Here is a 14958-nt window from a genome sequence, read left to right as displayed (position 1 = left end):
GCCGTGCGGGGGCCGGCCGGCGGAGCGGGGCGGCTGCGGGTTCGGCGTGCGCCGGCTGCGCAGCGCCGGCCCCTTCCCCTCTCCGTGGGAAGGGGATGGTTGAGTCCGGCGGCGGCGGCTTCTCGTGTGGCTGGCAGCCGCTCCGCTGCGCTGCCTGCGCTGCTCTCGCCGCGATCCCTCCCTCTCCCCACCTCCTCCTCCTCCTCCTCCTCCTCCTCCTCCTCGCCTTCCTCCTCCTCGCACTCCCCGCATCCCTTCTCCCGCCGCCGCCCGGCTCTCCCCGCCGGCGGCCGTGGATGCCGCGTTGCCCGCGGCCCCGGGCGTGCCTCCCCTCCCCTCCGTCCCCTCCCTCCCCTCCCCTGGGCGGGCGGCGGGGCCGGCGGGGCCGGGGCTCCGCGGGCGCTGAGCGGCGCAGCCCCCGCCGCGGAGCGGGACCGCTGCGAGGAGCCGAGCGGGGCGAGGCGCCCGCCCAGTCCTGCAGGAGGCGCCGGGCGCTGCGCGGCGCTCGGGACCCGGAGCGCTCCTCTCCGCCTCTCCTCGCCCTGGGGTGGTTTCTTTGGCGCTGTCCTTAGCCCCCGCTGCCGCTCGGAGGACACGGTCGCAGCCGAGAAGAGCCGCCGGGCTTTTTTTGGTTTTTTTTTTTTTGTTTTTGTTGTTGTTTTTGCGGGAGCGGGTGCGTGTGGGGAATAACCGCAGACATGACCGCGTGGAGGAAATTCGAGTCTCTGCTGGTTTTCTGCGCGGGGCTCCTCGCTGCAGCTCAGGGTAAGGTTTGGGTTTCTCGCACTGGGTCCGTGTAGGCTGTGGTTACGGCACCGGGTTCCCCCCCCCGCGGCTAAGCCGCTGCCGCCCGCCTGAGCTCTCTCCCCTCGCTCCGTGGCTGCGCCGGGAAACGGAAAGCTCCCCGCTCCCCCCTTCTCCCTGCCCGCCTGCCGCCGCTCTTCCCCCGAGGGCTCCGTTCCCCCGACCGGCCACTTCCCCCGGGGGACACACCGGCCCCCCCAGGAGTTGGGCAGCACAGCCGCAGCGGTGCTGCCGGGGGGAACCGCGCACATCCAGCCGCCTGGGCAGCGCCGGAGTTTGGGAACACTTCGCTTCCCGCCCCCCCCCCCCCCCCCCCCGCGCACGCACCAACGGCACTCGCCGCCGTGCGAGGGACGGTCCCCGGGCCGGCAAGTTTGGCTTTTCCCCCGCCTCCCCGGCTTTTGCCGGGCTCAAGGAAGGGAAAAGGGGGGGAGCGCGGAGTGGGTGGCCGCGGAGAGCCGCCCCCGCCGGCTCCGCGCCCCGCAAGTTCCGCGGAGGCGGGGATGCGGCGGCGGGGTCCGTGTGTCCCCGTCCCCCTCCTCTTCCAGCCCCCCGTGCCGGGGGGCAGAGGGCTGCTCTCTGCTCGGTGTGCGGTGGGGAGCGTCTGGCACCCCCCCCGCTGGGTTTCTCCTTCAAATCAGCGAGGGGGGGGGGAGGAGAAACGAGGGGGGGGGGTGACGGTGGAGAATTGGGTTACACAACTTCAGCGCTGGCCTCGGCCCCATCCCTTGCCTCATGGCTGGAGACGACAACTTCCCCGGTATTCGCTTCGCCTCTCCTTAGCCCTGCGCTTTTTCACGCCGGGAAGAGAGACGCGAGTGTGGGAGGGAGAGGGAGGGATGGAAGGAGAGCGGGAGGCTGCTCGCAGCCGAGCACCTGTCCGCGTTCCAGCCGCTGCCTTCTCCCACCTCGCTCCCGGCTGGCCCTGCCCGCCGCCGGGAGGACGGTTCCCCTTGCGCTCTGCGCCGTCTGAGGCTCCCTTAACCCTTCCAAGGCGCTTTACATCCTTCCCACCATTTTCTTCTCCTCGCTGCTTTTTTTTTTTTTTTTTTGCCGGGGCGGGGGGGGGGTGGCTGGAGCGGGGCGAGCCGGGCTCCCTCGGCCGCCCAGGCTGCCCTCCCTCCGGCCGGGATCCGTAAGGGAGAAGGCGGCCGAAGGCCAGCCCGCTCTGCCCGGCGGGGCCGGGGCGGGAGCTTTCCCCCGGGCCGGCGGGAGCGGCTGCGGTTCCGCGGTGGCTCCGCTCCTCTGCGCGGCTCCTCGGTTCACCAGGCAACGCCAGGCGGCTGCCCCCGGCCGCGCCGTCTCCGTGGGGAAGGGAGCGCGGGGGAGGACGAGGAGGAGGAGGAGGAGGAGGAGAGGCGCCCGGCTTTCCTGGGGCGGCTCCCGGAGTCTGGGCTGAGGCACTGCCCGGGCTTCTCGGCGTGGTCGCCCTCCCCAAACTTCCAGCATCCCCCCCCGCCGCCTCCCGGTGCCCCGCACCAGCTCCGGGCTCGGCAGCCGCTCGCAGCCCAGACGCCGACCGGGAGTCCCGGCGCTGCCCCGGGTCGGGGGGAGCTGGGCCCGGCCGGTCCGGGACGAGCGGCAGCCGCGACCGTGGCCGGGCCGGTTCCCGGGGCGGGCCGACACCCGCGACTCATTTGTTAAATACACTGTAGCTGGTCGTGTCGTTTGACATTTAAGTGTTTTCTTTTCATGGCTGACAGCACATACGAAAAGCTGGAGGCTGGGTGATGGTTATTCAGCGGAGATCCGACGTGGTTTGCTTACATACAAAGGCTTTGCCAGGAACGCTTGGGCACTGCCTCGGATGCTGCTCTGCAGAATGTAATTATACCTCGCTTAATGTGGAGCGGCAACACACCTACTTAAAGGCTACAAACTGACTTAATATTGAAGTCAAACAACAGGTAGAAGGGGAGCCAGCAGGGACATTTGACGTAATTCTTTCCCATTTACCTTCCCAGGCAATCGAGCACAGGTATCTATATTTAGTCAAATGTAATCCTGAGGCCAAAATTACATTTATAGTTCAGAGAGTGAAAGAACCCCTTCCTTAGTAACATGAAGAGCCTAGGCTTTTGGGAGCACATAACATTTTGATTAACAGACGCCCAGAACTCTCTGTTTTACCAGCTCCTTGGTAGACGAATCATTTGGTAGTTGCTGTAATAGGAATTCACCTGGGTTTTGGTTGGTTTGGGGGGGTTATGAGAGGGGAAAAAAAAAAAAAAAGTGCTGAATTTCTGGAGGTGTTGCTACAGGCGTTCCCTTATCTTTCAGTAAAATGAGAGGTGGGCTGCTTTCCACGTTGTTTCTCGTTATGAAATGAAATGGAAACCCTTTGTTGCTGTGCAATTTTCTTTAACTTTTTTAAGGGGCGAGAAAGGACGAAAATGAACATACGTCGTCATTCGTTGTGGTAGACTTGAGGTGGAGTTCTGTACATTTCTTTGGACTCGTTTTAGCTGAGTGATGCATCTGAGTGTTTTGGGAAACATTTGGGGGATTCTTCCCTGTCTATTATGCTTTAAGCATCAAGGGAAATTAGTATGGAGTCATTTAAAGGAACCACTTTCCCAGAAACTACCCTATCATAGCAGTTATGCTTCGACAAGACAGGCAGCACAGTGTTCAGCTCTGCATGTTAAGGTGGGCTTGTTTATAGAGCCATTTGCTAATTCTGATAGGTTATATCCTAGCAAAAGCAAACTTAGAACACTGTTGATTTGCTTGAAACACAAAACATGTCAGTATTATTTCTGTAAAAATTCATACTGCTGAGGAACAAATGGTAGATTTAGACTGAACTCAGACTAAAATTCAAGATAAAAGATGAAGATACCTTTCTGCTGTGTCCTGAGGTCTGTGGACAACGTATTTTCAATGTAGAAATGCATATTGCTTAATATTTCAAATTGTCCCGGTACATGTTTTCAAGATCATTTCCTGGACTTGTTTGGATAACCAAATACAGCACCTTCATCACCACCTAATTGCCTCAAACAAAATGTGCATAAGCAGGCTTATGCACAGAGGTATCATTCAGGTTAATGGATGTAGCAAAGGGAAAAAAACATTTCTGTTCTTAAATTGAATGCAGACAGTGAAAGGACTCCCATATCTAGAGCTTAGGATTTTGTTAAAGAAAAAAAAAAGAAAGAAAAAGAAATAAACCCCAAAACATTTTATGTATCCTCTGTTCACTGCAATCGCTTTGTCAAAATAATCGCTGTGACTACATCACACAAAGTTACCACTATGTTTAAGGCCTACTCCTGTTGGACTGAGAGTGTTTGTCTCTTTTAAAGTCATGTATTTTCTCTCTCTCCAAAGCAGTGTTTCTCAAACTGCGAAGCTGGTCTCTCTAGAGAGGCTCTGTTCTCTTCCAGAGAAGACTAAAGCAATTCTAGGGAAAATGAGCTGAAAAAAAGAGGATTTTTTAAAGGAACCTCAGAGCTAGGTGTTGAGTACCTGCAACAACAGCTGCAAAATGAAGTTTTCTATGGGTGCATTCCCCACCCTCCAGGCCAGTGAAGAAATGGCCATAGAAAGGCAGAAAAGAGAACAGCCAGCTCTGACCATGAAATATTTTAATGTAAAAATGCATTTATATTTTGGTAAGATCTGTATCTTCCCATTTTTCCATCAAGGTATGTGTACAATGTCTTTAACTCTGTATGGGAATAGGAAATACGGTCTATTTGAATATAATACAGCAGAGAGCATATCCGTTCAACAAAGATTCCCCAAACAATCATTTTAGACCTCCGAACCTGTAGATGAGGTTTGAATTCCCAGGCAGTACAGGGTTATCAGTTTCTCTGGGGGTGGAATGGGATATTGGTGTGTATGGAACAGGATACTGGTGCGAGGAGCTGGAGATGGTATACAAGCACATACAGGTGAGAGCACGTGTGAACTTTAGGATGTATTGAAATCTGTGAGGGCACTTCAGCACTTCTGTAATCTGCATATATAGGAGCTGTTCTGCAGAATGTTTTCTGTTCATTCTACTGACTGTCACTCCCATGTCCCTTTATATAGACATGTATGATTTTGATCAGGCATGGATTTTTTTTGTTGTTGGGGGAGCAGTTGTAATTTTTTGCCCCTGCAGACCGCTTTTTCTCTACAAACATGGAATCTAGCTCTTCATCTTCTTATTACTCATTACACGATAGTATTATTACATATCCATTGATATATGCAAGTTTTTAAAAGACATCTGTGGGACTTTGGCCTCAACACCATTTACATTAATGAAAACTTTGGCCCCACCAAATTAGGAACAATCTGAAAGTGTAAATATTTTAAAGAGAAATGAATGCATTCAAGATTTAACATGCTCTCTAGGAAGGCTGAAAAACCCTAGGGACCTCTGATTTCAACTTTTTTCAGGACACGTCATCTGTATACTGTCACATTAAACTTCCTCTCGCAACCTTTTCTCGGAGAAGTAACTGCTTAATAGTGTGACTGTAAAGCCTCCAATGAATTTAAAGATCATTTGATTTTGCTCAAATCTGTATTGAACTGTCATGTCTTCGACCATGATGACATTATTCTGCTAGTAAACAGCTGGAAGTGTAAGCACAGATCTTGCAGCGTAGTGTACAGGGCTGCCTGTAAGCAGCAGTGGGATGCAGTGTGGAAGGGGGAATTGCTGGTTTAACTATACAATCCACCGAAGCAGTAGCATAAGTATGAGACACGATCTCTAATAAAACTCGAGCATACAACTGGATTTAAATCAGGGTCACTGAATAAGAATCTGGCCTCTAGGTTCCATATGGCTGCAAAATTAGCCAGATTAGACTGAGCTGAATTGGATGTTCCTCCAATTTCTGCAGTGAACAAAGAGTAAGAATCATATGGAAATTCTTCTAATGTGTATGAATCACTTTCTTTTACTTAGATGTTTTACTCTTCTACGTCAGTTGCAATTTCCTTTAAACCATTTTTATCAACGAGTAACTTTTGAAATAGGGAAAAATGCCATTAATGCCTGAGGAAAGCTGTGGGAACTTACTTTGTCCTCACACATCTTTGTTCTGGCTGGATGAAAGACTTCACTCCACTATATGGCATTTCTGTTGCATTTAAGAAAATCTACACTATATTTGTTATAAGCGTTTCTCAATGGAATAACTGCTTAAACAAATTACTTGGATTATTGCTAGTGTTATATTGACACACAAAGGCAACATTTATCTGTTGCCTGCATGTAGTAATTGAACGGTAAATGGAGGCATGCATGCACTGAAAACTCTTACAAAAGTAATAATGCATCTTATTGCCAATAACAAGTCGTACTTGCTCAGAGACAGTGATTTTTTCTGCATTTCTTACTCATATTTAGAAAAAAAAGAAGAGAAAATGACAAAAGTTTCTTGCCATTTTTATCTGGAGGGCACATTCAGTTAAAAGGGCAGAGCAAGATTTAATCACTGATACGTTGCTGATGATTAACCAGAATTCCTCTTGATTAATCAGCATTTCATCAATGATTTGCTTTTAGCAAAAGATAAGCAAAAAAAAATTGCAATTTCTTGCAATTATAGTAATGCTTTAATTTCCAGCATAAAAATTAATCACAGTTTGTTACAGCTTTGTAATTATTAAATTATGCATTTTAACAATAAATTCATGCGTATTCTGAAATAGTGATTCCACTTCTTTCAACTTCATTTTTTGAGTCATCACTGTCATGTAAATGGTAACTTCGGACAGTTGTGAGGGCCCCATTCTGCTGCAGTGGAAACTGAAATTTCTGTTGATTCCAGCAGTAGCTGGATTGGCCAATTTTGAAAAGATTGCTTCTCCGAATAAGGCAGGCACGGTAGATACTGCAGCTGAATAGTGGAGCCAGACCTTGTTTAATATGTGCTCTTGTGGCGGAGAACTTCTGACAATGTTTACATCCATGTATGACTGAAAAAAAGGAAAACTGGATGAGTCTGAGCAGTCAACCTTGATAATATTAGAAGATGCATATATTTATGGAAGTAATTTGTTTTTAAACAGCATCTCTGATGTCTCCAAGAATAGTTTTATCTGACCTCTACCTTGCTTCGTCTTTTTTTTCCTTAAAGAAATTACGAAGGACAATATACGGAGAAACCTAGTATCATTTTAGTCTTTGGATGTTTTATGTCTCTCTTACAGTATCCCGTGGATACTGAAGTACAGAATCATGTTCCGTATTCATGTCTCCGTTGTACAGTGGCTTTCCAAAAGAAACATTTGCAGCACTGCAGCTGACACAGAGCTGAATAAATAATAATGAATAAAACTTTGTGTGCAGTGTTTGTTTTGCAAACTTGCATAAAATATGGTCAGCATTTTAAAATTACATTTTGCAGCACTTGCTTCACGCCTTATTCTCAATTTCAAGGCAATGACTTTTTCATGCAATTTTGCCAAACATGAAGTTTTTCTTATTTCTTGTCTGAAAGTTTTCCTTGGCTTTTTTTATTAAAGATCCATTTCTAAACCTATATTGGAGGTTTTTTAATTGAAATGTTCTCACAATTCTGTTGTTTGCAGCAAACCCTTGACATTTGGCAGAGAGCAAATCTACATCTAGGGATATATCTTTTCCTCATCCTATGATCTGCAGATCAAATGTAGCCATGATACAATACTTCATAAATCTTTGTTTACTTCCTTTGACCTGTATTACTCACCGTATCGTGTTCACATATGAAAACCAAGAGACCACAAACATTCAAACTTATATTTTCCTGAAACACCAGCAGTGCACTGGGAACAAAAGTGCAGCCAGCCTTGCTTTGTATTTGAAGCTCACGTTCAAGGGTGGGCCTAAACACACTGGGGACCACAACCAGGATTTTCTTTTTTAAATACTGGCCCAGCTGTAGCTTGCATTTAAAGCATCTTCACTGTGCTTGCAACACCTGCTGCTGAAATGGATGGGCGAGCTTGGCTCACTTTGATTAATGTATCCAAAATACATGAACGAGAGCTTAGGCTTGGCTTTGGGCATCGTGCTTGAGCCAGAACTTGCCTTGTATGAGTGCATCAGGGTTCAGTCTGAACTCATGGTGTGTATAACACGCACCGTGTAGTTTGGGACCCACCTTGTACTGACGGTGTTCAACACAGCTAGAGGTGCAAGGAACAGGGAAGTGATTTTTGTCAGGAAGCAGCTGATGTTGGGAAGCAAGCGGCTAGATACCGCAGGAATACACGTCAGCTTGTGAAACCTGCCTTGCCCTGAACCATAGGAAAAAAAATGCAGGTGGCTGTGAGGATAAGAAAAAAAGAAAGAAAGAGCGATGCTTCTTGCACAACAGTGAAGTTTTTGAAAAGGCCATTTTGATAAAATAAAAAAACCCCAAAGTGTTTGACTTATTTTTAGACTAATTTTACATGCTTCTGGTTGTGAACCAAATGGTCATGACAAATCACACTGTTCTCACTAATGTCTGTGAGATATCAATGCAGAATCTGACTGCTTCCAAGTGACTAAGTACACTATTTTAGCTTTGCCCCAGCAGCCAGATTCTCTGTTGGTATCCTGCTGATGTTTCTTTTAATACATAGATTGAGTCATACCAAGCATATTTTTTTTTCTGGGGGGGAAGGCTGTTTTGTAATTCACTTTTAGAACCTCATTACAATAAAGCAACTGCTAATATCGCAATCGGTGACCCTCTGCATTTGCAGACATCTCTCCTGAGAAATTAAATTGATTTTCTTTATCTTAGCACGTAAATATCCCCAGCGCACACTTTGACCCATTGTTTGCAGTGTCTCTAACACTGAAGAATGTAGTGTTAATAGATTTTACGAAGTCAACAGTGGCAGCAGTAGTAGCATTTTGATTGTGAGTTATACTCAACCATTTCTGTCTTGCTTTCCTATGAAACCTATATAGTGGAGGCTTTATCGTGGTATTTAATTAACATAAACCTGTTCCAGGGCCTACTACCCTCACAGTGAAGAATTTCTTCCTTACATCTAATCTAAATCTATTTCAATTTAAAGCCATTACTCCTTTTCCTACTACTACATGCCCTTGTACAAAGTCCCTCCCCATCTTTCCTGTAGGTCCCCTTTAGGTACTGGCAGGCTGCTATAAGGTCTCCCCGGAGCCTTCTCTTCTCCAGGCTGAACAACCCCAACTCTCTCAGCCTGTCTTTGCAGGAGAGGTGCTCCAGCCCTCTGATCATTTTTGTGGCCCTCCTCTGGACCTGCTCCAACAGGTCCATGTCCTTCTTCTGCTGGGGGCCCCAGAGCTGGACGCAGTACTGCAGGACGGGTCTCACCAGAGTGGAGCAGAGGGGGAGAATCCCCTCCCTCGACCTGCTGGTCACGCTGCTCTTGATGCAGCCCAGGATACAGTTGGCTTTCTGGGCTGTGAGCGCACATTGCTGGCTCATACTCAGTTTTTAATCCACTAATACCCCCAAGTCCTCCGCAGGGCTGCTCTCAATCCACTCGTCGCCCAGCCTGTATATGTGCTTGGGATTGCCCCGAGCCACGTGCAGGACCTTGCTCTTGGCCTCGTGAACGCCATGAGGTTCACACGGACCCACCTCTCAGGCCTGTCAAGGTCCCTCTGGATGGCATCCCTTCCCTCCAGCGTGTCGACCACACCACACAGCTTGGTGGTATTTACACTGAAGATACATGATGCCTCAAATTTTGTGGCTTATCTGAAGAGTATCTCACTCCACTGGCTTTCACTAGTTATATAATTTATTTGGTTCTGAGGAGAGTTTAACCTTTAATTGCTTTCGTTAGCAACATTTAGTAAACAGACTGATAGCATGGAGATGATCTATGCAAACAGCAAAGAAGGATTTCTTCGACTCATGTTGCCATGACAATTTAGATTTTTCCTGTCAACTCTTGAGAAGCTCTAAAGTAATTTCTTTAAAGCAATGAATCAGGGAATATTTTGGAAATTGAAGTTGCTCTCTTTTTTCTATTTAGTATCATTTCACACAGTGAGGGGCCTCACCCAAAAGATTTTAAAATCTACAAACAAGAACTATTGCAAAAAATATAATATCATGAAACCCTCTTTATGGATCTCTGGTGATTGACGCCAGCAGAGAAGCTGACTTCAGGTGCATTATCAAGTGATTTAGATTTCATTTATTAACTATATGATAATAATAAATAGTCATAATAAAATGGATAACGGAGAGTGGAGAGGCCAGCTTGTAGTTGTCATTTTGATCTTCATGACAATATTTTATCTTGCAGCTATTTTGAGGCAATTAGATTACAGAAGGATTATAGAACAAAGAAGGACTAATCATTTTATTTTTGTTACAGTTCCAATTACAAAATTAGTTCAATGAATGAGGAGTAAAATCAAAAGGCTGTTGTCCACATATTTAAATTACTATCCAAGATACGTCCCATATACAATGTTATTACTACTCAAATTGAACTTCCCTCTTTTGATTTGTTTTAAATGAAATGGATTGTTTTGAAAATACCTAAAACTAGTTCAAACTACTTTAATTTAATCCTTATAAAATAAATTACTGGCTTAAAGAGGTATTTCTTAGGTTGCTGTTAGCAGTGAGGGAAACATGGTAAATGAAAAGAAGATAATGTGAAGTGCTGTTTCTGCTGGGAAAATAAGTTTCTCTGTGTAGAAGACAAGAAAAGTAGCTCAGTAATGGTTTTCTTTTTAAAATGTTCCTGGCAGATGATGGCTACTGAGTTGGTGTAGTTTGTTTACCGCTTTGCAATGGATTTGAGATGAGTCATATCACATTAGAAGGAAAATTGAGAAGTTGTTTTGTCAAAGTGAATTCAGTTTTCCTTTTTTTCATATTTACTCAAATTATTAGTTCTCTTTAAACAGAGACACCTAATTGATTTTTTTTTTTTAGTGTCGATTCTTGTTGTGTCCATACATCTGAGTTCCTATTGCTAGAAATGGTAAGTCCGGATCTACAATTTCTGTATACTGGATAAGGTGACTGAGCTGGAGTCTCCAATTAGCCTCATGCATCTTCTTTGAAGGATTAGCCATTTTATTGCCAAGCTAGTTTGGACCCCAATACTTTCAACCTCTACAAAAATGGTTGTGTTTTGCGAGCCTTTCTATGCCCTTGCCTTCAGAGTGGGAGTTGGCTGAGTAAGGACTATAGGATAGGTCCTCAAGATTTCATGTTGTAGAGAAATCTTTATTGTGTCGTATTTCCTTACTGACTTTGTAAGTCCACTTTACTGGTAATGCATCTCAGTGTATCCACAAAGAGTGTTAAGGTAAAGTGGTACTTACTTATATGAATATTTGATAAAGAAACAGACTTGTGGATGGAATACACTTATGATACATCAGGTCATAGGCATTCAGCATGAAAAACAACCTTTTTACAAAATATCTGATGGAAGAGGAGATCCATTTATTGAATAGAAGAACATGTACATACTGAACAACAAAAGCATCTGTCTGAGCTCATTTTACCTGCAAAACAAGTTTTAGTGTCAAGTTCAAGGACACTGGAAAGGGGGCAGAAGGGACTGTTTATTGTCAAGAGCCTAGATTTGTATTCTTACTTTCTTTTCAGGAGTGCCAAATATCTGCAGTTCCTACTGCCATAAGAGAAAACTGCAGATCTCAGCACTTTTGAACATCAAGGAATTTGTGCTGTCCTTACTTTTATGCTTGAGAATCGTCATAATCTGAATGCAATACAGTGCTGTAAAGAGAACAATATTCAGCATTTAGTACTGTTATCTCCCAGATGATAATATTGAATTAAGCAAAGTTTCCAAATCTACAACTGTTGCATTATTTTTTTAGGAAGGAGAGATTCCTCAAGGGAAGTTGTAGTTTGTTTTTCCTTTAAAACTGTTGTTCTTAAGTAATTCTGTGTATATAAAAAACCCCTGGATCTGATGTAGCCTGGAACAAAATGTTTGTGATTACAAAGCAAACATTAAAAGCAGCAGCAAATCAGAATTTGGAGTGAAGCCAACTCATAGACTACTGGCTATATTGGATAATGGAGCCTGTTGTCCTGGCCCAGAATTAAAAACAATCAGTTCCACCTCTACTTTATTTCCTCTATGATTATTCATCATTTTTACATTTATCCCACATTGATGGTAACTAATTGCAGTTCCATGGGGCTCCATTTTTCTTTCTAAGAAATAGGCTGTTTGTAAGGGGTGAGGCAGGCTCTGATGGAAAAAAGTATCATCTACCCAGTTTTACCACTGTAGGATAGGTGCCAGACTTCTTTGATACTATTGTGCATCGCTCTGCAGACCATATTTGCAGGATGGATAGATTTGTGCAAATGTTTTGAATGTGCTTTTTCACTGTATTGGGTTTGCATGGCAAGGCTTGGGGGGGGGGATGAGGCTGTAAGGCTGGTTTCTGTGAGAAGTTGCTAGAAGCTTCCTCCGTGTCCAACAGAGCTAATGCCAGTCGGCTCCAAGATGGACCCACCGCTGGCCAAGGCCGAGCCCATCAGCGATGGTGGTAGCGCCTCTGGGAGAAGAGATTTAAGAAGGGGGGAAATGCTGCTGCGCAACAGAAACAGCAGCTGGAGAATGGGGTGAGAACATGTGAGAGGAACAGCCCTGCAGACCCCCAGGTCAGTGAAGGAGGGGGAGGAGGTGCTCCAGGCGCCAGAGCAGAGATTCCCCTGCAGCCTGTGGTGACGAAGACCATGGTGAGGCAGGCTGTCCCCCTGCAGCCCAGGGGGAGCAGATCTCCACCTGCAGCCCAGGGAGGACCCCACGCCGGAGCAGGTGAATGCCCGAAGGAGGCTGTGACCCCATGGGAAGCCCGCGCTGGAGCAGGCTCCTGGCAGGACCTGTGGCCCCGTGGAGAGAGGAGCCCACGCTGGAGCAGGTTTGCTGGCAGGACTTGTGACCTCGTGGGGGACCCACGCTGGAGCGGTCTGTGCCTGAAGGACTGCAGCCCATGGAAGGGACTCACACTGGAGAAGTTCATGAAGGACTGTCTCCCATGGGAGGGACCCCCCGGTGGAGCAGGGGCTGAGTGAGGAGTCCTCCCCCTGAGGAGGAAGGAGCGGCAGAGACAAGGGGTGAGGAACTGACCCCAACCCCCATTCCCCGTCCCCCTGCGCCGCTGGGGGGGAGGAGGTAAAGAAAATTGGGAGTAAAGTTAAGCCTGAGAAGAAAGGAGGGTTGGGGGGGAAGGTGTTCTTAAGATTTGGTTTTATTTCTCATTACCCTACTCTGATCTGATTGGTAATAAATTAAATTAATTTTCTCCAAGTTGAGTCTGTTTTGCCTGTGATGGTAACTGCTGAGTGATGTCCCTGTCCTTATCTCAACCCGTGAGCCTTTCGCTACATTTTCTCCCCCCCTGTCCAGCTGAGGAGGGGAGTGATAGAGTGGCTTTGGTGGGCACCTGGTGTCCAGCCAGGGTCAACCCTCCACAGTCACATAGCACTGGTACTTTCAGGTACAGTTTTGTAAAGCAGAAAAGCATTTTGTGCAACTGTCTCAACAGCAGTTTGCTTCTCAGATCTACTCAGTCAGTGCTGTTGTCTAGGTGCTATCCCAAAAGAGCGATGTGCATGAGGATCAGGTCCCCTGGGGGGAAAAAAATCGATTAAAAAAAGCTACTCTTTGATGCTAGAAAGATAATGGACTGCCCCTGTGAAAAAATAAGCTGTTGTGGTGACAGTGTGTCAGGTGAGGGATGGGCATTCAGCACAGAGGGCAGGATAGGCAGCCAATGGAAATCATTCTTATATTTCATTGACACACTCTCCAATAGTACCGCTGAGGAAGATAAGCTATCTCAAAAAAGAAGCTACATATGAAAAAGCATGACAGCATTTAATGGGAGTTTCAGTCAGGACTATTTTATTTTTTTTAAATCAATCCTTACTCTTGTCATTTGCCCTCTTCCACTCATTTTTTTTTCTAGGCTATTCTGTCTATTATTGTATTTATTCTGTAAATGAAAGTTCATTAGGTAGTGACGTGTATAGTGTGATTTATTAATTTGCTTTATGGTAAACTCTAGAGTATAGAGGCCCATCATACAAAGGTTTATATGAACATAGAGAACATGAAATGGACAACATTGTGACAGGAACCTCAAGTCTGGGGAATGTTATTTCCTGCATGACCAGAATCAAGCAAAAAACCTTATCTTCTGAAACTTAGCCCATAGCAGCTTCATGCTGCCCTGTATTTTACAGAGGACATAGCCCAGATTAGTTCACTCACATCCATCAAGAATTATTCAAATATTTTTCTGTTCTCCATTCCTGGTATTTATCTTACTGAGGAGCAATGAGTAATCACCTTCCCTTATTGTCTCCAGCAACAAAGGCAAACTGGTGTAGTCTTACTAAGCAGAACTGGTAATACAGCTCAAAACTTTAAATGTCTGCTGGCAAGTGTCCTCCCTGGAAGCCCTAGTGCTACTACTGTGCAGGTCTGATATGGTCTGATAAATAAGGACTGGTGCCCTCATGGGCATGGCAGTTCAATTGCTGAGCTGATATACAGGCTTTACGGTGATGTGCTGAAAATAATGGCTTTTATCTCGTAGGACTGGCAGAGCTGGGACCATCAGATTTGCATCATTAAACGCTATTTCTCTTTCCTTTCCCCTTACTGTTTCTTTAAAATTTTCCTTTTGCAGACCTTATCTTTCTTGTTCCAGTCACTCTATAATTTCCTCCTCTGCTGAAGGAGTATAAGACACCTTCTTTGTTATGCTCCAAAGTGGCTGTTTAACATTCCCATGGAGGAAAGCACATGGGGTCTAATCTGTGATGACTCCTGCACTGAGAGCAACCAGCCCAAGGGCTGAAGATGGGCACAGGGCACTCCTAAGACCTGAAGAACTAAGTCAGGGACATAAGCTGTGTCCAGATTTTCTGCATGTCCCATGAATTTGGTTAAGTTTCAGTCTTCACGTATTTAAAAATGCAAAAAGCGTCACATCAAATCAGACCAAAATAACCTCTCTCTGACAATGGCCATTAGCAAATGCATAGAAAAAATTGCAGGAAACAAGATATAGACAGCCTTATATTTTAGCAGCCTCTGGCCAGTTTAGGGAACTCTTAGCCAGAGGTTGCATCTATGTTCAGCATCCATCAACAGATTTAATCTTCGTGAGTCTGTTCTTAAACCTATTCATAATTCAGACTACCACAC

General features: G+C 46.0%; 1 protein-coding gene across 1 annotated transcript in view; it reads left to right on the top strand.

Annotated features, from left to right (window-relative positions):
* The first annotated feature begins 241 nt into the window (after positions 1-241).
* The window catches only part of CSMD1 (CUB and Sushi multiple domains 1), a 1233014-nt gene continuing 1218297 nt past the window's right edge, over positions 242-14958 (top strand). The window contains exon 1 of the mRNA XM_069805938.1: positions 242-765. Coding sequence (XP_069662039.1) covers positions 699-765 — 67 coding nt within the window. The 5' untranslated portion in view covers positions 242-698. The remainder of the gene's footprint in view (positions 766-14958) is intronic.

The sequence above is a fragment of the Haliaeetus albicilla genome, chromosome 18, assembly GCF_947461875.1.
Source record: "Haliaeetus albicilla chromosome 18, bHalAlb1.1, whole genome shotgun sequence".
Taxonomy (NCBI): Eukaryota; Metazoa; Chordata; class Aves; order Accipitriformes; family Accipitridae; genus Haliaeetus; species Haliaeetus albicilla.
Note: the sequence above shows the minus strand (reverse complement) of the source record. Positions and strands in the feature narration are given on the sequence as shown.